General features: G+C 37.8%; 1 protein-coding gene across 3 annotated transcripts in view; it reads right to left on the reverse strand.

Annotated features, from left to right (window-relative positions):
* Positions 1-5,251: 5,251 nt before the first annotated feature.
* KPNA3 (karyopherin subunit alpha 3) overlaps positions 5,252-24,449 on the reverse strand; it is a 49,221-nt gene continuing 30,023 nt past the window's right edge. For all 3 annotated transcript variants that reach the window (XM_014055321.2, XM_087716717.1, XM_087716716.1), the window contains exons 9-17: positions 24,222-24,391; positions 22,878-22,922; positions 21,978-22,109; positions 19,095-19,223; positions 17,532-17,636; positions 17,370-17,441; positions 17,116-17,278; positions 14,674-14,768; positions 5,252-13,727 (exon numbers count right to left, since the gene is read on the reverse strand). In XM_014055321.2, coding sequence (XP_013910796.1) covers positions 13,629-13,727; positions 14,674-14,768; positions 17,116-17,278; positions 17,370-17,441; positions 17,532-17,636; positions 19,095-19,223; positions 21,978-22,109; positions 22,878-22,922; positions 24,222-24,391 — 1,010 coding nt within the window. In that variant the 3' untranslated portion in view covers positions 5,252-13,628. The remainder of the gene's footprint in view (positions 13,728-14,673; positions 14,769-17,115; positions 17,279-17,369; positions 17,442-17,531; positions 17,637-19,094; positions 19,224-21,977; positions 22,110-22,877; positions 22,923-24,221; positions 24,392-24,449) is intronic.

Here is a 24,449-nt window from a genome sequence, read left to right on the forward strand (position 1 = left end):
AAGTAACTCATTCACTCCATTACATATATATTAGGGAAGTGATGGCTCAGTGGCTAAGATGCTGAACTTGTCAATCAGAAAGATCAGCAGTTTGGTAGTTCAAACCCCTAGCACCATGTAATGGAGTGAGTGAGTTACTTGTCCCAGCTTCTGCCAACCTAGCAGTTCAAAAGCATGTAAAAATGCAAGTAGAAAAATAGGAACCACTTTTGGTGGGAAGGTAACAGTGTTCCGTACGCCTTCGGCATTTAGTCATGCCAGCCACATGACCACGGAGACATCTTTGGACAGTGCTGGCTCTTCGGCTTTGAAACAGAGATGAGCACTGACCCTTAGGGGAACTGCCATACATACATAAATAATCTCATAAATCAGTAAAATGATAGGATAAATAAATGACTGTTTTAAATATGTATTTCTCAATGTCTCTCTCTAGAGAAACATGTATTTCTGCATTTATCTATTATGGCCATAGAGTAAAATTTGAGAAAGGATGTTTTTCTCTGATGCTGCTACATACCTGCATTATGGTCTTTTCACAGCCAGATAACATTTTTGTATTTTCCTAGGCATATTAAAAAGAACAGTTGAAGTTTTAGAACCTAATTATTTTATTGCTATTTTATTATGCACTGGCTACCTATAGGTCTTCGGATACGCTTCAAGGCGCTAGTCGTCACTTATAAAGCCCTTCATGGTATTGGACCTGGGTACTTGAGAGACCGCCTGCTGCCAATTACCTCCAACAGACCGATTAGATCCCACAGATTAGGCCTCCTCCGAATTCCATCTACTGGCCAATGCCGACTGGCAACCACCCGGAGGAGGGCCTTCTCTGTGGCTGCTCCGGCCCTCTGGAACGAGCTCCCCATGGAGATTCGGACCCTCACCACCCTCCAGGCTTTCCGCAAAGCCCTTAAAACCTGGCTGTTCCAACAGGCCTGGGGCTGATGAGTTCCTGTCCCCGCTTGAATGGTGTGGCTGTTGAGTGTTTTTAAATTGTGGTATTGTTTTGTCCATGTCTTTTTTTTTTCCATTTGTATCCCTCCCCCCCCCTCTGACTTGGGTTGTGAGCCGCCCTGAGTCCCTTCTGGGAATAGGGCGGCATAGAAATATAATAAATTCAATTCAATTCAATTATTAGAGATACCATATATATATGCTTCTAAATTATTTTGTCTGTTAATTTGTAACCTTGAATTGTATGTCACAGAGCAACAGTTTTTGAACCAAGACACCTCAAATGGGCCCCATTACAGAATGCCATGACCCATGATTCCCATGGGACTGAAATTTGGGGAAGTTGTGGCAGATTCAGGCTGCACTGCTGCTGCTTCAATGCCACATCATTATTTCCAAAGCTCCCTGGTAGCTTCATGCAATCAATGGAGAAGCCAGCAGGAAGCTGAAAGATGATCAGGCTTGCCAATGCTCCCGGACAGTGGTTGCCACTGGCTTAACTTTATGCACCCTCTGCAATCCACATGGTACTTCCTGCACACCACCACATACCCAAATGCCTTCCCTAACCTCCATGGCATCCTCTTGTGCACACTCATGCACACTTCCTGATCCACACTGTGTTCCCATGCAGTCTCCCCAACTTGTGTAGCACCTTCAATGGATCTTGCGTGTCCTCCCATAAGAGGCACCATGCTAGTCAGGAAGTGGGTCCTCCATGTGGGTTGGGGAGGGTGCATGAGAGTGTAAGGGGTTAGATGAGAGGGGGCACACAGATTGGGAAGGATGGATGGGGATTCACAAGAGGAGCTGTGCAGCTCAAGGAGAATGCACAGGGGTACAGCTCTGGTTGGGGAAGGTGTGGGGGTATGTGAGGATGCCTGAGACTCACAACATGATTAGGGAGGATGTACAAATTTTAGGTAAAGGAACATCTCTGAAATAAATGACTCAATATATCATAGAATATTTATCTGTAGTTCTTATTTGTGGTGCCATTCTCTGTATTGACCTTTTATTGTTTTTATATTATCTTGGCACTGTTTAATATCACCTTTAGATTGTTTTACAGCTTTAAAATACTTAATATAATAATGCATTATATTTAATACATTGATAATACAATATATTGAATACATTAATTTAAACAATGGTCTGACAATGGTCTCCGAGTGACTTAATTCACTTCCTTGATCCAATTATGGGAATTGAGGTCTTGCCGTTATTTTCTGTCTTCATTGTAGAAAAATGAAACACTTGGGGATTTTTGAGACATTGGGGTAGTAAGATCTGTTCTTACATCTCCTGGATTTCTTGAATCTTCTGCTAGGATTACTTTCTTGCTGTTTTTTAAAGTTTTATGTGCACACACACATATACACAAAACCCCAATGCATTTCCCAGATAACTTGTTTAACCATGTTAAACAACTGACCCACTTCAGGGAATTGTCTCAATACTCCCTTGACAGATCCAGCTGTCACTCTAAAGCTGCCATCACTGATGTTCACACAAGGCATTGGTTGGTCCCTTGCAATGGTGTTTTGTTGTTTCCCAGCCACAGCAATCGCCAACATTGTAATCATGCCATGGTCAGATGTAGCTGGCTCTAGTCAAGCGAAATTGTATGGTAGGGCAGATACAAGAGTATCACCCTCCCATCCTTGTGTTGAGGAAGAGTGTTGATTCGCTTAAAGGTGCTGGAAAATTGGCTTCCTGCCTCTCCAGGTTGAGATGCAGAGACAGAATCCGAGCCAAGTAAAAAGGCAACACTCGACCAAATAATCCTCTTTATTCTGCTGGTCTATGATAGAGTATTGACTCAAGAAAATAGGTGAGATAATTTAATGGAGAGGCATATGGTATTGTGTGAGATCCAGTTTGGTGTAGTGTAGTGGTGTAGTAGTTAAGGCTAGAAAAGAGGCCACCATGGCTTCTAGTCCTGCCTTTGGCATGAAAGCTGGCTGGGCAATCTTGGCTAATTACTTACTCTCAGCCCTAAAGAGGAGTGGGGCAAACCACTTCCCAAAAACTTTCCCCAGAAAACCACAGGCAATTGCAAGGAGTCAAACCTGACTCAAAGGCAGGAAAAACAAAACAAAACGAAAGTATCATAGGCAGACTTGCTAAGCAAAACTGCTCATTCAAAAAATTGAAAGGTGGTCATTTCCAGTGACATAGTTTTTTTTACTACCACGAAATTCTCCTTCAGAATATAGCACTTCTAGACATGTGTCATAGGACTTGGTTTCCAGCCAAGTCCTGTTTTCTCCTCTAAACATGTTCCAGATGACAGTGTCCTTAAGTTATGGTGGCTAAAACCTCATAAATACAGAAGAAAACAGTTCCTATGATCTGGATGTTTCTTGGTAATGTGTCTTAAGATTTTGCTAGCTTATTTCAGATTTTTAAATCCTTTTTGCCTGTTCTGCTCCGAAATCAGGTTTTTATCCTCTTATACCTGGTAATTTTTAATTCCTGGTATGCAAATTCAAGAGTTAATTTATGTTAAATCTAATATGGTTAGTTTTGGCCCCACCCTCATTCTTTAAGGTTTTTGAAGCCTAAGTTTGTCTTCTTTGGATTTGTCTACCCCTTCTAGGTTTGTTGAATCCCCAGAGCAAGAAATCCACTTTTACAGTCTCATCTTTGTCAAGACATGGAGCAGCTGAAGCTCCAGGACAAAGCCCAGAAGGACTTTACTCAGCCGTCCTGCCAAGCTGATGCAGAGCCATTTATTTCAGTTGCTAAGGTTAATTGTTTAAGCACTTGTTGACCTACCTAAGAGTTGTAATTTTGCTACCGTGTTTCCCCCAAAATAAGACAGGGTCTTATTTTCTTTTGCCCCACGAAATATGGCCTTGGCCTTATTATAGGGGAGGGCTATTATTTTCTGGGGCAGGTGAGAAATGAGGCATGCCTTTTACCTTTCCAGTTAGTTCCATCGCGTTCCTCGCCATTGTGCTCAGGGAAGCGGCTGGTAAAAAAAAAAAAAAAAAACCTTCTCGCGAGTTCAAACTTCTTGAAGTCATGAGAAGGGTATTTTTTTACCTGCAGCTTCCCTGAACACAATGGTGAGGAACGCGACGGAGCTGGAAAGATAAGAGGCGTGCCTCGCGGTCCAATACCACCCACCTCGCCCCAATGGTAAAGGCAACCTGCCTGGTTCCCTTCCCCGCCATCCCTTTAGCGAGGGGTGACAGGTGGGGGAGGGAGAAGCGAGGCCTGCCTCTTACCTTTCCAGGTCCGTTGCGTTCCTCGCCCCTTCTCCCATCGAATCCTCTTGTAAAAAAAAACCTCATGAGTTCAACTCGCGAGGTTTTTTTACAAGGGGATGCAATGAGCTAAAGGGCAAGGAATGCAATGGACCTGGAAAGGTAAGAGGCGCACCTCATGACCCAATACCGGCCACCTCGCCCCAATGGTAAAGGCAGCCTGCCTGGTTCCCTTCCCCGTCGTCCCTTTAGCAAGGGGTGGCAGGTGGGGGGAAGAAGTGAGGCCAGCCTCTTACCTATCTAGGTCTATTGCGTTCCTCACCCTTTCGCCCATTGAATCACCTTGTAAAAAAAACCTCATGAGTTCAACTCGCGAGGTTTTTTTTACAAGGGCCTTCAATGGACAAAAGGGTGAGGAATGCAGCGGAGCTGTCAATCTCTGGTAGCGCTAGGACGCGCGTCTTGCTTCTTCCCCCCCACCTGCCACCCCTTGCTAAAGGGATGGCGGGGAAGGGAACCAGGCAGGCTGCCTTTACCATTGAGGTGGGCGGTGTTTTTTTGCGTGAGAAGGAACAGGCGGGAGGGGGTGATCACATTACTGGCCTGCCGCTGTTTTTGTGACGGGCTCTTTTTGTGTGGGAGGGAAGGGCGGGGGGTGGAAGCACTTTGCTTCACTTGCCGCTGTTTTTGCAGCAGGCTCTTTTTGCGTGGGAGGGAAGGGCGGGAGGTTGAAGCACTTTGCTTTGCCTGCTGTTGTTTTTGCGGCAAGCCCTCTTTTTGCCCCGCAAGCTGTACCGGTAGGTGGTACAGTGGTAATGTTGGGGACCGGTTGCGCATGTGCTTAAATAGTTGGGGCGGGCTTATTTTCGGGGGAGGGCTTATTGCACATGCTCTGAAAAGCCCGATTGGGCTTATTAGCAGGGCATGTCTTATTTCCGGGGAAACACGGTATCTTGTCAACACAAATGTAGTGGAAAATTTTTAAATGAAATCATAATTTCACATAATCAATACTTGATTTACTAAAAATAGGCACAGCATATCAATCAATGCATTAATTTCCTGAGATTACTAAATCAGTTGTTCAAGATTTTATTCCCTCAGGTTTTGTTGTCAGTCTTAATCAGAAGCTCTCAGAAGTACATTTGTGGTTCATTACATGGTAATTTTTTTCTGTAGGAAACATAATCCAAGAGATCATTACATCTTAAATTAGCATTATACACATTTGCTTTTTAGATAAAATTGAACTAATTTTCTCTAGCAGATGCAAGATTTTCTTCAAGCGAACAGGAAAGAGGGAATCCTCTCCAGAAGATGCTCCAGGTTTTTGGAGAAAATGGGTGGGAAAAAAATTCAAGAAGGGAAAAATTGCCTCCTTCCTCTTCCATTAGCCTTAAGAAAGGAATTACTAAAAGGATGCTACTTTTTTCCATTGAAGATTTTACAAATCTTTGTATTTAGGATTCAACTTAAAGAGGAAACATAGAAAGACAAAGTGTAAATTATCACAAAAAGAAACAAAGGTTTATAAAAATAGAAAGCAATATTTTGTCCTTCAAAAAGTTATTACTCAAAGGAAAACCCTACTGTATAATGTGATTAATAAATTTGTAAATATTTTCAATGTTTATTCATTATCTCCACTGAGAGATTCAGTAGTTGATCATAACCAATAATTGGTTTGCTAGTTTATAGAATTATTGCAACTTCTTGCAGTCAAATATTGCAATCACTTTATTAAAATGTCTTTTAGCATTTTAAAACTCGGAACCAAAAATAATTGTAATATACTAGTTTGCATTCTTCAGCTACATACAGCTACAAGTCTGTGCTCAAATCTCCAGATGACCACTAGAAGGCAGAAAAAGTAGCAAAAACTCAGTCTTAACATTTCAGATTGTCCAGAAGCTAGGCCCATAAGACGTTATGATCTGTTTTCTGTCTCTGTAGTAACCTTTAACTCAGTCATAGCACATATTTATATCCTACCTTTACTCAATAAAAAACAAGAATGATGCTGGATCAGAGCACAGGCCTATCTAGTACTGCTTGCAACAGTTACCGTTGCCACTATTTCTGCTAAGCAGTTCTCCTAAGAGTAGGTAGCAGTCTTTTGCACTGTACAGTAGTGGGAGCTGGTGGGAATAATATCTATTAGGGTAGATGTCAGACTAGTTTTCATTTCTGTGTTTGCTTCAGTCCACTGATTGAATTGAAAGCATCTGAAAACAAGACAAGAAGTAATGGATGGAAAATTATCAGGGATCCAACCTTAAACTAAGAAGAAATTTTGTGACAGCAAGAAAAATGAACTAATCCAGGAGTGTCAAACTCATGTCATCACGTGACATACTTTTTTCCCCTTCGCTAAACCGCATGTGGGCATGGTGCATCTGGCCCACAGGCTGGGAGTTTGACAGCCCTGAACTAATGGAACAGCTTGCCTCAGAAATAGTGGGTGCATTATTGGAGGCTTTTAAGAAGAGATTGGATAGCCATTGGCCTGGAAGGTTATAGGGTCTCCTGCTTGACAGGAGATTGGAGTAGAAGACTTCCAATGTTACTTCCAACTCTGTTATTCTATAATTCCTGAGTTGGAATTGGTTGGGTTATTTTAAAATTCCATCCATGCATTTGTGCATTGTCTGCTGCTCTTTATTTCAGAGTTTGACTATCCGCCCGCAACTTTGTCTCATTTTTACAACAGGTTGGATTCATAATTGAGAACATGCAGACAATGAAGCAGCCCTAATTTTTTAATAGATAAGAACTGTCTTTTACCTATTGTAGATGAGCATCTGTTCTTAAGATGATGATGATGTAAAAGAAGAAAAGCATTTCAGTTTCTATATCAGAAAACAGATTAACTTTGGGTGCTACCGGTATGTTAGATAAAGAGCCCGTTGAGTCTCACTTTTAAATAATTTATTTAAAACTTTACAGCCAAAGTCTCATAATCAAATTCAGAAAAGCTTTCCGTTGTGAAATCATGCGGAATGCCTGCTAGTTTCTTTTTAAAAAAAACCAAAAACCTAGAATTATGGCTCCTGCATTGTACAAAAGAAGTTGCCAGTTGAGTAATGAGTGAAGAGGAAGCCTAACTGCAATCAGTTGTCTCCTGCTCTCCAGTTCCTGAGCATCACAGTAAGGAGCTCGTGGTTCAGTATTGGCTGCACAGCTCATGAAGTTACTGCTCAGATGCTCATTTGGGCTTTTGTTCATGAACTGATTGAGCTAACATATTAAGCATAATATGTTTAAGGTAGAATCGAAATAATTGTCAGAGAAAGATGATTTTTTTTAGCACTTGAAAAAAGTGATCTTTGCTTGTCCATTTCATAGTCCCTTATGTTTTAAGAGAGACTAATCCTCCATTAACACTTTGTTTCATCTGTGGTATGGCGTAATAGGTTTATCATAGATATAATCTGATAAGTGCAACACTTGTGATAAATTCAAGCCTACTAATGCAAAATACCACTTTCTTTGGGACAGCTGGATTTTTAATATAACGTTCAAAAATCTCATCAGTTAAAAAGAGCTCATTCCTCCTCCAAAGCAAAACAATGTGTTGTTTAAAATGTTCTGGCTATTATCTCTTTATGTTTTAAACAGAGAATCATTTTCAAAAGGAATAATTTCTCTTTAAGAACATAACTATTGTGAAAAAACTGGGGTGGGGATGGGGGCTAATAAAAAGAACATTTAAAGTTTGATATTGATATTGTAAATACAATTGTTTTGGTGGAGATCTATATGGGGGAAGTTGGTGCCTACAATTTCAGAGACCATCAATTCAATTTCTTGTTATATTAAATTGTATTTTCTTCCTTTCCAGTCCTTCATCTTACTAATTTTCAGAAACTTCTAAATAAGTTGAAATAGTAAGTTAAACGGACTACACTATAAACTAAACTAAGCTCAAGTGTTGATGACAAACTCCACAAGAAAATTTAATGGGCTATATCTACATGTCACCAGAACTCATCTTGAAGGTTATTTTTACTTTATATCAGCATATTTTAAAACTAGAGCAAATGTAAGAACTCCTTCTGTATCTTGCAGTGATTTTAACAGAGCTCGGTTAGATCAACAATCACGATTTCACACATGTTCCTATTGAGATTTTTTCAGGTTTTTTTTTAATAGTGTATTGCAGGGCTGTCAAACTCCCAACCCGCACGCTGGATGCGTAACGCACTGACCACGCCCACACCCGGTTTAACGAAGGGCGAGAAAGTCCTGATACATCATGTGATGCTGCCCTGACATGAGTTTGACACCCCTGGTGTATGGTGATATTAGCCAGGAGACTACAATGCTTAATGTATAGTAACAGTTTGGCTGTCCGTTTACTAGCTGTTTGGTACACGCTTGTGCGTTTCTTAAGATGTGTCACAGGAAGGAGAACTACTTAGTACAAGAAAGACAAATGGCTTTCCTGCAGCAGCATCTGAGGTCTTCTCCCTCCACCAAAGCAACCTCACAAATGGGGTTGCAACTGGGATGGTCAAGTGCCAGCAAGTTGTAATCGTCCACATGTCCATAGGTACTGAAGTGGTACTTATTTATCTACTTGTATAGAACATGCTATAGAAATGCTAGATGGGCAGAGCCTGAGGCGAATGATGAGAGCTCATACCATCAAACCGCTGGAGCTTAGCCCAGCTCCAATGTCATTAAGCCATTGAGCCACCATGCTTTTTTCCTTCCTAATGCAATTATTTTTTGTTAGGCTCCTCACAACATATATAAACCAATCACATTCCCTCCATAAAGAAAAGCAGCCAACCACTTTCCATAGCCTCTTCCCCACCTCTCAAAAGAGAGACCCAGGTCAGTGCCTCAAAAGGAACCAATTGGCAGGCCAAAGATCCAAAAGGAATATGGCTGCAGAACCCTGACACCAATGTTGACTTAACAATCAATTCTGAAAAGGTAGTAGCTCACTAGAGACAGAATTCTCTACCACTTCTGTAACTTTTCTTAACTGGGGGAATGTTCTTAGAAGTTGTGTTTTTAAGTCTACATATATCTCCATCTTTTTTACAGCCCTGTGGTGCAGCTAGATTATTTTAAATTCCATTCTCAGTGATCTTTGGAGAGGAAAAAGGCTCTACACAACCTTGAGTCAGCATGGAAATAAACACCATTTTCTAGCAGAAAATCATAATGGATTTGAGGAGTAAAAATAAAAAAGATCCTATGGCAACTACCATTTGGCCCTGGCATGAATACAACAGCCAAAGTTTGCAGCAATCCTTTTATTATTTCCTAATGCTTCGGGTCAATTGGAGGCTCTCTGGAGGTTGGATTTTGGACTATGAGATTCAGATTTAGTGAAATAATTGTTCTGCCATTTCTTTGTTCAACGTGTTCCAGAATTACCCTTGGTTTTATAAGCGTCATGCATGCAGGAAACTAAAGCAGATTTTTTTTAGAAATACATAAGCATTTATGCATTGCAGTCCCAAGACCCTACTGTAGTTTCTATCTGGCACATGAAACCAACAATTCAACTTCAACGTCTTGAGTTTTAGCAAAGTGGGTAAAGCATGTACTCTGATGTGTGTTTGAGCTTTCTGACAATTGGTTTCATATTTATCTGTAAGATAATGGTTGTTTTAATTAACACATTTTTAAAATGAGGGCTTAATTTTATTATATGTTTTATGTGAGATAAAACCGCCTAGAGTAGGGGTCCCCAACCCCCAGTCCATTGACCAGCATTGGGCCGCGGCATGTCAGAAACCGGGCCACACAAAGAAGCAAAGCCCCATTCATGGGATGCAGGCAGCATGTGAAACCATGCCCCCTCCAGTCCACGGAAAAACTTCTCTCCACGGAACTGGTCCCTGGTGCCCAAAAGATTGGGGGCAACTGGCCTCGGGGGTGTATGTCCAGCACACAGGCCAATTGTGGCCATGGCTAGTAATGTGGCCCCACAATATACATACATACATACTGTGTATGTATGCGTAGATAGTCCTCAACTTACAACAGTTCATTTAGTGACCAAAGTTACAACAGCACTGAAAAGAGTGATTTATGACCATTTTTTCACACTTATGAGCGTTGCAGCATCCCCATGGCCCTGTGATCAGAATTCAGATACTTGGCAATTGGTTCATATTTATGAAGATTGCAGTGTCCCGTTATGATTGATCACCTTTTGCAACCACCTGACAAGCAAAGTCAATGGGCAAGGCAGATTCACTTAACAATGTTACTAACCTAATAACTGCAGTGATTCACTTAACAACTGTGACAAGAAAGGTCATAAAATAGAGCAAAACTCAGTTAACAACATAAATTTTGGGCTCAATTGTTATAAGTCGAGGACTATCTGTATAGTAAAGTTGTTATTTATATACCTTGGCCTATGTTATATATTTTACATGCAGCCCAAGACAACTCCTTTAAATTAGTTAAATTTAAATCTTACCATTACTTATAAACATGTAGGGCAAAATGAAAACAATATTAATGTAGGAAAAAAATTAAGAAAAAGTATCTGCTATTGTCATTCTAAAATCACTCTGAGGCTTAAGTAATTTATAATGCATCTAAATAAACATCATCCCATAATATTTTGTTTCCATCAATGGACTCATAATCTTAAGAAGGCACTGAGCAAAGATCTGGATCAAATATGAAACCTTTTTTGTGATTAACATTCAAAACTAATGCTCACTTCAATTACTAATTAAAAAAAAGATCATATCATGTCATTGAAGGCATCTTCTAACTCAAATACTGCATTGTCAAAGAAATGGAACCCTTCAACAGACTAAACAGTGATGAATTTTCACTGTTTTCAAAATAAGATCTTCCATATTTATAATATTTGATAGCAGCTTTTTATTGGTTATAAAACCTAAGCCCATATACAAAATTAAGAACACATTTAGATGCCTCTGTTGAAGGAACAATTTACTCTGTTAACTGAGAGTTTAAAAAAAAACACAATGCAATTTTAACACTTCTGAAAACTTAAAAGTGCAGCAATATATTTTAGCTTGAATATAAAGACCCCATTCCATGGCGTAAATGGAAGAAACTCACATATGGGGTTAGAGATCGTATTGCCCATTCCCACTATCGACATCTCCTATCAAAAGACGCTCTGGAGGGTCTCCGGCCCCTCCAGGACTACTTTATGGGGACTGTAGATGGAAGGAGTGGGGAAAGAGCAAGTGAAAATAAAAACAGCAATTCTCTCAACACAGTTTCAAGTAACTTCTGCTCTTGTGCAGCAGGATACTTAAATCCAAGCCTTTATCCCTTTTTGAAAAATACAAAATGGTTGAATCTCTATCAAGAGCTGATAAGGTGATAATGAACTGAGAGAAAGGCAAGTTACTGTTCTAAATTGATTTTCCTATGTTTATCTATAAGGTGATGCACTGAGTGCAAGAAATAAATCATTATTCACAGTAGTGAAAAATCATCAGTCTTATTTTGAGTGAAGTATCTAAGACAAGAATATAGGCATAGAGGATATGTTTACAAAGATATTTGTTCACATTATTAACTGCATATCAGCTTTGAAATCCCCAAAATTGACAAAATCTAATTTTGATTTTCTTTTTACTTAGTTTTCAGCAAAAACAGCACAATTTCAGGATTTTAGACTATAATGTTAATAGGATACAGTTACCAAATTAATTTAATGTCTGGGTAAAGAAAAAAGGCACAATGAACTTCAACTCAATTTTATGTGCACAGGAGTTGAAAAGTCTGAGCCACCTTAAAGAGAAATTGATTTTAAAATTTATAAAATCTATAAATAGAGGCCAAAACACTGTATTAAAACAGATTATCTAGCAAGTAAAAATCTTGCACTTTAAAACACATACTTGTATCCTTTGTGATACAAGATCACTCTTTAAAGTGGCTCTACCTTGGCAGATATAGTAAAAGAATGAACACCTGCAATGTCTTGCTTAATTGTGGAAAAACAGCTGATCAACAAAGCTTTCTTCATGGCATCTGTCTGTATCTTCATCACAGTAAATACAACCCACATCCAATAACTACGTTACTTTTACGTTTTGTATCCCTTCACATCAAGGCATTGGGAGCAAAGTACATCCAGTGAACAACAGCAACAATATCAGTTTGTCTGATAGCTTACACAGTTTAAATTTCATGTTTACCCACAGCAATCCTAAATCCTCTTTAGAGCCAGGATGGATAATTTCCCCATTACTCCCAAGTTACCAGCTCAAGTAAATGTCTTCATTGTGAGCTGTACATTTATGCTTATGCTGAATAATAGCAGCTTCCACAAAGCCTCACACAACTAGTATGTATTTTAACTATATGAGTAAGTTTATAGACTATTTTTTCTATAACTCTTCCAATACTTCAAAAAGAAGCTATTATGGTGCTTCTAAAATAGTTGCTAGTTTGTTGCCAACCACATCATCGTAAGCACTGGTAAGTAAAAAAATAGTTTAAGACTAAATTACAGTAAACATGAAAGCTCCACAGTTTAAACCAATATAAATCAACATTATTCAGTTATAAATTTAAACCCAAAATATATTGACTACTGAAAGATGAAAGCAAGATTCTTATCAACTAATGCTGATTTGGAATAGCTTTGTTACTTTAATGCTGGACTCTTGCTTTCAGCTTAAAACAAAAGTTCAAGTCCATAATAGATGGTAGCTCAGGTAAAATACCATGCACAGCATTTCATTATTAAAAAAAAAAAGCAGGAACACACAGGCTGGAGAGTGGTCAAGTTCAGCTTGCTGTTCTTAGAAATTAGGAATAATGGTCACCTTTTTATTAGTCCAAATACAATGTTCATTCTTCAAGCCCAAGCTTCTAAGGCAGTAATGAACACAATTATTGATCTATGTAGTCTGTTTTAAACCAATTAATTACCAAGTTTTTAAGAAGTTTTTTTAAATGTCAGTATCACCAATGAAAATAATTTGTCTTGCTTTTCCTTTATTTATCTTCCACATTAAATATATGAAAATATGTTTGTAGAGGACAACAGTTGAGGCTCAAAAAAATTAAAATAGACTGGGCCTCTCAGAAGTCTTCCAAAATCATACTAAAGAGTCTTGATCCATAGCACGCTATTTCCATAGAAAGCTATTCTTGTGTGGGAAGCCAATGTGCCCCCACAAAAAGGTATTCTTAAAACTGTAAACTGCAGTTATCAGCTTGTGGCCTCATGGGAAAAGGAAAAAAAAAACCAGGGGAAAGGTAGCAGAGACTGTTAAAAAAATTGAACAGTGTACGAGATCATGCATATGCATTTACAGTCCATGTGACAGGTACTTTTGGCAACTGCAAAATGACTGATATACAACTTGCTTTTAGAAGCATCAGACAAAGGGGCATGTGCTTGGAGCCTGTTTTTCCAATGGTAGATATCTGGTTGTGTATTTTACCGATGCAGGGTAGTCAAGCTGCATTGTCGAGAGCTTAAAAATTAAATTCTTTTGTTTGAAGATTGGCCGTTGGATCAAAATTGTAAGTACCTCCTTGTGTTGCTTCAGGAATGAGGCTGGGGTCCTCATCAATCTGCAAAGAAAGTATAGTCTGGAGTAATTGTAATCTTCATTATACAAGTAGGAAAACTTGCTCATCTACCATCAGGTCCAACTTCACTCAGATCTGGGCATTAAAGTCACAATCTATGTCTTCAAACGTATTAAGTGTTGAAATGTCCCCATAGCTTTTGAAAAGCTACAATGGCAGTTTTCCCTTATGTTAAATAAGTAATTCTGTGAGATGTATGGAATAAGAGGATAAAGTAAGAAATAAAAAAGACAAAACAACTTTCATTAAAAAACAACCTATTTTCTATTGAAAATATTCTTGCCCTATAAACTAACACGGAACGCTGTAACAGTATTCCGTGCGCCTTCGGCATTTAGTCATGCCGGCCACATGATCACGGAGACATCTTCAGACAGCGCTGACTCATCAGCTTTGAAATGGAGATGAGCACTGCCCCCTTGAGCCGGGAATGACTAGCATATATGTGCGAGGGGAACCTTTACCCTTTACCTTATAAAACTAGCAAGAAGGCTAAGGTGCTATAAAGACAAGAACTATCCTCTAGTAAAAGACATACACCAACCAGTAAGAAAGAAGTCTTCCAGCAACTCTCTGCGCATATCCAAGTTGATGTATCTGTTTCACAGTATCAGTAAGGCATTTTAAAGGCTGCTCTTGAAAAAAACAAGGAGGACAGAGATCTGATTGGCAAGTAGCAGCCATCTCACAATGGCTAGGATTTGCAGTTCTCAGCCATAAATTTTGCTTTTGTTAGGTGGCCAGATTATTTGTGCACTGACTGACTGAGTCCCTAGCTCAGCCCTAGATGCAGTGTATGGAAAGTTAATGTCTCCTCAGTGGGAATAAAAGGACTTGATTTTGGCATAGAATATTATGCTAAACTTTTTATAAGACTTCTTAATAATCATACTATTTTATAATATTCTGAAATGTCTCAAGTACTTACATCATCACCAGAAAAATACTGATCTATTATCTCAAATGCTAGTTTATAAATGTCTTCATTCTCATGTTGTTGCAGTGCTTCTATTTTTTCTAAACCTAGAAAAGAAAATGAAAATATAATTAGCTTTATAAATTACTATTTTTAATCCACTGGTTTTGGCATATGAATTAAGACAGCTCAAATATTTTGAATGCAAATATAGGTATTCATATACCTATGAATTGCTGCTTTGGTCAAATGATGAAATTCTTTGGTTACACTGCAGGCACCAACTCTTTTGTGTATGCATGTAAGCAGCCTTTTAATACTTGTACAAATGAGTATGGCTCATGGCATGACATTGCTTTTGTTATTTTGACCCACATATACACACTTCAGATACCGCTGAAAGGCAGTGGGTATGAAGCGCCTCTTCAAGTTTTTAAAATAGCCACTTTTTTTTTTTTTGCCATGCTTCATAAACTGCAGCTGTAGGTGAGTGTAGCCAGCAGATCTCAATTTCTATGAAGACTTAAAAATACACTATGGAGAGTTTATCATGAAATTGAGGTAACTTGAATCAACTGATATGGCTAATATAAGGAATTATGCTGAGATTTAGGCATTCAGTAATTTCATCGATTCACAATTATACATGTATTTACACAGTAGTAAAATTCAACCTGGGCTGACCCTGAACTAAGTGTGTTTAAGATTACCCCTCAAATGAATAAAATCAATTTTAAAAAGCAATAGAAATATGGAGTAATGGGACTGTTGAGCGTAACTTTTATGGAGGAGGAGAAAAGTCATAGCCAAGGCAATGGTCATATAAGAGCAAAATGAGTTCAAAGCAGGAATGGAATTTGAGAAAATATTTCAGACTGGCCTAGTTTTCTTTAGGGCCCACTGGATCAGTACAAATAATGTGTGTACTTCAATAACCCATGCATTTTCTTCAAGTCCAACCCTGTAACATTTTAACTTTGATTATTAGACAACCCATGACCTGTTAATTTTTTCAGAGATATTTCCTTACCTAAACAGAAAAACAGAATGATCACAGGTGAGCAAGAAAGTTAGTGTGACTTCTGATTTCCTGCTGACTTCCCCATTGAGTTTCCTTGTGGGAAGCTGGCTGGGAACTACCTTTTCCCTTCTGTCCTCTTCATTCTTCATTAGATTTATATGCTGCCAATCTCACTATCCAACATGACTTTGGGTGGCTTACAGAGCCAAAAAAATCATAAATATAAAAGCTACCAACAATTAACTAAGAGCCAAGAGCGATTGGGGGGAAGGTGGGTGTTTTCGCCAAGCAACCATCTCCAACATAGTGCACCCCATTAGGGGCCCAGGGTGCATGGGAGTGTACAGGAGGTAGTGTATGGGGGGATGGTGCTGATCAGGGAGAGTGTGTGATGTTGTGCAAAAGGTGCTACATAGATTGAAAAGACTACATAGGTTGAGGAGCAGCACAGGTCATGGAGAACTTCCTCCCTTCTTTTCTTGCAGACAGGCTAAGTGGCTGTTGTAGTCGAGGAAGGAGTAAGATATTTTTTTAAAAAAATAACTGTAAAAACATGTAAAACTTGTGAAATTTTACAGAGTCTAAAAATGGAAAATTATCGTACTATGCTGAAAATGAAGGTTATGTGACCACAGCAGCAGTGCAGCAGCAGCCAGTAACATTGAGGCAGCCACAACTTTCATTCCCTTGGGAGTCCCGAGTCCTGGATTTTGGACACATTCTGTAAGTTAGCTCATCTAACATACCTTGGTTCAAAAATTGTTGCCTTATGATGCAACTTTTTGCCCAGTTAAAGTCATGACACTGACATTTTTAATAGTATACAGATACAATCATGACAAGGCTATACTCTGCACAATACACAGCAACTTTGAAAGGATCACTTTTAAATGCAAATTCTTGGCATTGGCTCCTCTGGGATATTGTAGGCTTTGAATAGGAGTCTCTGAGGGCTACCTAGCATAAGCTTACCAAGATAAGCCAAAATTTCCATATCATGTTTCCACATACAGTACTTTCTCACAAACTGTCTATCCAGGAGTCTTGCAGAAAAGGTGAGATATTAGTCCAATCTTCACCAAGATTGATGCTGTATTCTAAATTGAGAGGTGGAACATAGCAAATAGACGAGGATCTAGTTTTTACAGTAACAATCGTATCTAGAATCTTAAGTACCTGCAGAACATACAGAACAATGAAGAAATGTCAGATATGCTGACATTTGAGCAATCCCTCAAGGATTTTCATTCTATTTTAGAGGATCCAATGATCAGAAAAAGTTATCTAACATGCAAATAAAAAAACAGATTAAAATAAAAAAGTACATCTCTACTCTCCACTCACAATATTTTCATCAGAATAACAATATCAATTAAGTATCACAATAAGTCAATTATGACAGATGGAGTTGGGGTTACTAAATGAAACCTTACCTCCACATTCTTCTATAATTTCTGCTATTGTGCTTGCCTCATCACCAGCCATTATTAGAATATTTTTTAGGCCATCCAGAACCACCTGCACTACTTGAGAATCTTTCACTGACAGCAAGTTACAGAACGGTGGGATTACATTCTGTTGTACAAGATATTCAACCTGAGCAATGCAAAAGATATTTACAATGATTTGTGGCATTAGATATAAATCATTCTAAAAATTCTGCATGAATTTCATAAGATAAACAAACCTGATCTTTTCTACCACTTATCGTTAAATTACTGATTGCCCAGGCAGCTTCTTTCTGAGTGCCAAAGTCACCCTAAACAATATAAAAATGATTTGCATTAGCAACATATCTTATGTTAGCTTAATAAAGCATAAAAATAGGGAAATGTGGTATTTGACTGACCTTAGCCAATTGGTGAATTATCATAGGGATAAGTCCAGCATCAATTACAGCTTGAACCTGTTGCTGATTTCCTGCAGTAATATTGGATAAGAACCAAACAGCTTCCTACAATGAAAACAAAAGTTGCTTAAAATACTTGAAGCTAACTTAGATGGATCAAGTGTGTCATAGGCTGATCTTTGGAACTTCCATCACTTCCACTCAGGTATATGGTCTTTCCTAGCTTTAATTTTATTTTACTGTGAACTAGAAAAAAATGAAATACAAAATATTTCAGCAATATTCTCTGTTACATCTTTTTGCCTCACTGTATACTACTTAATTATAAAAACTTAAGATAATGTCTTCTATGACTTTAAAAGAGACAACTGAAATTTCTCCGTTACCGTGTGAAATTTCTCATACCAATACAGGTGAACCAACTGTATCTCTCTTATAAAGCTACTATGAAGAAGGACTACAGTGAAGAAAGGCATTAAAAGCCACTGATAGCTGGAGTGATAGCTGCTTCTTTTTCTTAGGAGGACCAAGAGGATTTCATACTAAAGGAAAATTGAAATAGGTCTAAAAATAATCCTGGTTCAGGAAACACCTGCCCTACCATCTTACTAAAAAGATATTCATAATTGGCTGAGACTCTACCTACACTCCAAAGAACATTTTAAAGAGTGAATGTATGATGGTTTCTTTAAGATTATTAGGACTTTCCTCTTAAAAAGAGGTATTAATCATTTGGATCCAGTAAATAAAACTCCTCTTATAACTGTATTTTGCGGAGTATAAGACACACCAGAGTATAAGACGCATCAAGATTTTGAAGAGGTAAATTTTAAAAAAAAGGTTTTGCCCTCCCCGGCCCCCAGGAGCACTCTGCAGGCCTCCCAAACCCTCTGAAAACTGAGGCATGCAGAGAGTTTGGGAGGCTTGCAAAGTGCTTCTGGGGGCCAGGGAGGGCAAAAACGCGATGTGTGGGGGCTCGATCATCCTAAAGGGTAAGGCTTTTTATTGATCTCAATCTGCTTTTATCTACCCCTCCCCACAGCAAGGCAGGACTAAACATATCTCTCCACGCTTTATTTTTTCCCCCCTTCCCTCTGACCGGCGACCACATAGAGCTGCTTGGCCCAAGGAGCGGCAGTCGGCTCGCTTCTTCTCTTTAATGAGGAGAAAGACACATGGACCAGGTGGGCGGGCCTACCATTCGGAGTATAAGAAGCACCCAGATTTTCACCCTCTTTTTGGGGGTAAAAAGGTGTGTCTTGTATTCCTTAAAATATGGTAGATGTGAACAATGAAGACCAAACTTATAATTTGTGAATATATAAATAGTACTTGTCTTTCTCAAGCTAAAGATAAAATGCAATCCTTACACATTTAATTTTTTACATAGTATATACCACTTTTTCCCTTTCCATTAATCAAAGATAAAAATTGACTAGAAGCACAACATTGGATTACACTAGGTGTAAAATCTTTGCATTTCTTTTAGCATTAGGAAAAGAAATAATTCCGTTAAATTTTTTAAAAATGAAACAAGATTACCAAAATAATTTCAGCACTCACCTTATTTATCTTCTCTTTAGGATGTGTCAAAAGATTTGGGAAATGGGAGAGGACATCACAGTTGAGAACAACTTGTGTCTGTTCATCAGTACCAGTTACTATATTGCCAACTGCTCTTAGTGCTGCAGTCTTTAATTTAAAAAATGATACAATTAACATTTTCTGTACTTTAAGGGTCTCTTTCATTTGTAGAGCTAGTTCAAATATGCTACAGACATACAGGTTGAACACATACTGAACTACAGAGATATTCAAATGTACATGCCTTTCCTCAAGCTCGCAGACAAAAAACATTGACTGGCTCTATGTACATATGAGAAATGCTCCTCTCTTTTTAAAATGTTAGTTTCAGATTTGTTTGTAATCACAATCAATGTCAAATTCAAATCATATGTACAATGCCAAATCAATACAAGGACAGATTACTCAAGAAATATGCTGTTAAAATGTCTAGTCCTAGGCTTTATAATGAAGGATGTAGTATTTAATTTAAAAACATTCTATGTCCACATACAGGCATCTAATTGTGACAACTATTTACATGGAAGCTGCAACTATTGACTCAGCGCAGGCAGAAATAATGGTGAAAGACACCAAGCAATATAATTTAAAAAGTAACAAACCCTAAAATGAACTAGATAAAGTTCAATTTACCTTAGTATGCTACCACTAAGAAATGCATGTTTGTATTTATATTTTTGTCCAATAAATTATAATTCTTAGACATTTTAGAAATGCATGTTTAGAATAAAGAAGCTATTCTGGTAAAAATTCAGAGAAAAAACTAACAAAGGAACTTTGTACAGGTAGTCCTCGAGTTACGATCACAATTGAGCCCACAATATTATTCTTATATACTTTATTCATTAAACATGAAACTTAGTCAACTGAACATTTAAAAATGTATCAAAATATTATTAACTAGCACTGGTGGTTGATATGGATTCCTGCCAGCATCCTTAGGTATCGACCAAGTATTTTCTTAAAATATATGATGATGATGATCATCATCATCATCATATTCTTTAAACATGAAACTCAGTCAACTGAACATTTAAAAAGGTTAATAATAAATTAAAAAAATAAACAATTTATTATTATTATTAGAATTTATATTGCTGCCTATTCGCCCAAGGCGACTCAAGGCAGCTTAAAGAATATAAAACCATATTTAAAACAATAAAAACTAACAAAAAGAATCAAATAAATTAATATAGTACAATATAACAAAATGGTCATGTGTAAAAAATGGTCATAAGTCATATTTTAGTGACATTGTAACTTTGAACAGTCACTAAATGAACTGTTGTAAATCGAGGAATAACTAATTTTATAGCAGTGTAAATTCAGTCCATTGTACTCATTTTGTCAACCTTAAAGGCAGCCATTTTGGGATGTCTGTTGTAGTTTCTTTCTAAGCCTAAAGAGATTGGTTATCTGCTAATTTCTTTTTCCAATTTCAAAAACCCTATTAAAATCTTAACTAATTAATAGCATATGTGTTTCATATGTATTTAAAAAAATCTGGAATAAACCAACAAATACTATGGATGTAATCTTTCAGTTAATTTGTGTAGTCTACAAACATCATGGTACTCAAGTGATTCTGTTTTGCCTTAGCATAAACATAACACTAAAATGCAATTGTGCTTCTTTTGTTCAGAAATTGTAACTTTTGTATTTCTTATGGACCTGGCAAGCTCTCTGTTCTGCTATTTCTGTATTCTTGATCAGACAATGAGGGCCTCTGAAACTTTACCATTTATACAAGAATCTGAAGCTGATGGGAGTTACAAAAAGCACTTGAGGTAGAGTTTATGAAACTACGACTACTTTTTTGAATCCTAGAATAAACTACACAAACAAAAGAGTAGATAAATTCATTCAGATAAAATTTTCTCACATAACTACACCAGCTATGCTAACACCAGCATACAAATGAATGAATGAATTGGTCCCAAATAATTTTTTAAAATTATTGTTTATTACCATCATATTTGTGGATTGTTGCTAGTTGAGATAGTTACTAGATAAGGAATGGCTATAGTAATTTGCTAACAAGCTTTTACAGACATAACTTTGAATATTCCCCTTTTTTCATTTGGAACCACCATACAATTACTCAGTTTTGTACCAACACATTCCACAAAATATGTAATATGCAATCAGAAAACACCTATGCCTTAAGGAAAGTATTTGTCTAAAAGATGGATTATAACTTTAATAAACATACATTCACCTGTTAAGTTAAAAAATAGTAGATGTAAATCAGCGTTAAATACTTTCTCAGCCCCTGGCTGACCTTGATTTGGGCTCAGAAACTAAACAGGGTTAAGCCTGATTAGCACTGGGATGAGAAACCACCAGGTCATCCCAGAGCAATACTGATTGCCAGGAAGTAAAAAAAAACTATCCTGGAAGAAGACAGTAGCAAATACTGTCAGATTATTGCCATGAAACACTGCATGGATGTGTCTAATAGACAGCAGAAGTTGAGCTTGAGTCAAGAACATATTTAGGGCATGTCAAATTTTTCAACTTTCAATTTCCAAACATTAGGAGTGCTCAAACGTTGTGACATGCCTGGGGGATTGTAAAGATATTTTGGTTACTTTAATATAATTTAGATATGCTTGGTAAGTAACTACATAAATATCGTAACTTTTTAACATTTTGTTTGTTTCATTTGAAATGAAGCATGTTTATTGAGGAAGTAAATTCAAAACACTCCTTAATGTTTATTTAATATATTTGCCTTTAAATAAGTGGATTTGAAATACAAATAAACAGAGATGTTACCCAACAAAGATGTCTGAATTTTTGCACTGATATAATAATACATTTTGTAATACCATATCACACTGTACAATACTCAAAACTTACCTGAACTTTTACCTCCTGATGGCTCAGCAAGGGAACTAAAAATGGTACTACACCTGAATCTATCACCATCTGTATTTGTTCATTCCCACCATCTGTGAGATAGGACAAAGCCCAAACAGTGTCCACAAGAATCTGTGCAAGGAGGACAGGTTATATATTAATGTAAGATGGCAATTAACTTCTGAATCAGATTTGCTATGAACAAGAGTTTCACATTTATTACAGATTTTATATGTATTCTCTAAATTGCTTTCTATGATTTTCTTTGCTGTTTTTTTCTACTCATTAAGGAATATTATAAATTCTACCCGAAATACCCCCAAACATTTGAAATATTAGCAATATTACTATACTACTAATATACTACTATATTACTATATTTAAAAGAAATCAAGCAAAGAGAAAATGTTTAACTCATTCACTATAAATTTATTTTTCCAAATTATTACAATTGTAATCCTTACTTTTGCATGAAACCAAACTGCGCCAACAACTCAGTAATCCAAACACATGAGTACAAGCTGAATCTCTGACATATAAGTATTGTATATAAGCCAAACAAAAGCAATACAAAACAGCAGCATCACCCACAAAAGGAATCAGTATAGCATGATATTTTATGTACAAGTCATTTGACTGCATCATAGCTTCTACCATGTAAGAACCACTTACAGATCACCAGCAACAGAAAATTAACACATAAATAAAATCACATGCATCCCTGTAGAATGCAACTGATTTCCAGGTAAATGTCTACAGGTTGCAATATTTATGTAAAAGTAAACATATTTGGCAAGTAATTTTTTAAAGCAGCAGTTAGGCAAAATCTAAATAATACAGCTATTGGCTTAATAAATAGTAGTCTACAGGAGAAAGAATATTCGTTTAGGATTTACTTACATTTATATCTGTATGGTATATTAGAACACACAAGGCTGGTAAAATCTGTTGAGAAAAAAGGATTACCAAAGGCCATTAATTTTTGGAAAGAAAAAATACAATACACCTTTCATAGTTCTTGACCTACACCTATGTGTTTAGTGATCATTTGAAGTTACAACAGTAGTGGAAAAAAGACTTATGACCATTTTTCACACTTACAACCTTTTCAGCATCCTCTTGGTCATGTGACCAAAGTTCAGTTGCTTGACAACTGGCATGTATTTATGATAGTTGCAGTGCCATGGGTTATGTGATCACTTTTTTTGTGATCTTCTGACAAGCAAAGTCAAAGGGGGAGCCAGAGTCACTTAACAACTGTGTTACCAACTTTACTTAACACCTGTGACAATAAACGTTGTAAAATGGGGTAAAACTCACCTAACAAGTATCTTGCTAAGCAATAGAAATTTTGGTTCTATTGTGGTCATAATTCGGGGACAATGGTGGGTTGCAGGTGGTACGCCTCATTACAGGCGTACCGGAGCCTGCCCAGAGCACCGGGTACCATTCAGGTATGGTGCTCCGAAGGGCCCACCTGCCTGCCTGCGCTCCTTACCTGTCTTTAAAGCCTTCGGCGCTTCCACACATGGCATGTACAGCGCCTGCGCAATGCTCCGGTGAACAGCTGGAGCGTCACGGAGGCTTGCGGAGGCATCGCTGGAAGGTAAGATGCATGCACGCGCTGCACGCGTGTGCCACACACATTCATATGGAGGACGCCGGAGCCCGTTGCAACCGTACTGGTTGCAATGCGATCCGGAACCCATCATTGGTCGGGGACTACTTATATAATCTCCAAAAGCCAAGTTAGTGAGGTTATTTTACTTAGTGTGGTTAAGGACATTTCTCAAGTAATATATAGATTACACAGCAATGGATTCAATTTTTAGAGGCACAGTTTTCACACTACTATCTTAGATCCAGATAGATCTGAATTCAAAGCTTGAAAATTTCCTCAAGTAATTGCAGTATTTCAGAGATTTCCCTGAATATGCCTTAACAGTGAGTATTTCCTTCACTAACAAAATTAGACTTGGTTTGATTTGATTTCTATGCCGCCCTATTCCCGGAGGGACTCAGGGCTGCTCACAAACCAAAGTAAGGGGGGGAGGATACAAACAAGAGGAAAACAACGGACTTGGAAATCACAGTTAAATAAAATAGAAAACAAACCTAATGAATAACTAGATATTGAAACAATGCTCAAATGAATAGACCTTAAGACAATGTATCATATATTATGGGAAAGGTGATTTGCAGTGCAGCTGAGCTGCAAAAGTACAGTGGTAGTTCTTTATTTACCTCCTGAACTGTCTCCATAGGTGGTGGGGGATCCTTATTCCTGCAGAGATTTACAATGACCCATGTGACGTTCCGGAGAAAAGTGATGGGAATGGAGGGGTTGATGAAGGATAGAAGCGGTTTGACAACTCCCAGTGATATGACATAATCTCTACACTGAGGACCATCACCTACAGAAGTGAAAATGAAAACAAAAATTATATTCATAATGGCAAATTCTTGGAATGT

This window comes from Thamnophis sirtalis, unplaced genomic scaffold (assembly GCF_051295495.1).
Source record: "Thamnophis sirtalis isolate CommonGarterSnake01/CBP01778 unplaced genomic scaffold, rThaSir2_p1.2 scaffold_5, whole genome shotgun sequence".
NCBI lineage: Eukaryota > Metazoa > Chordata > Lepidosauria > Squamata > Natricidae > Thamnophis > Thamnophis sirtalis.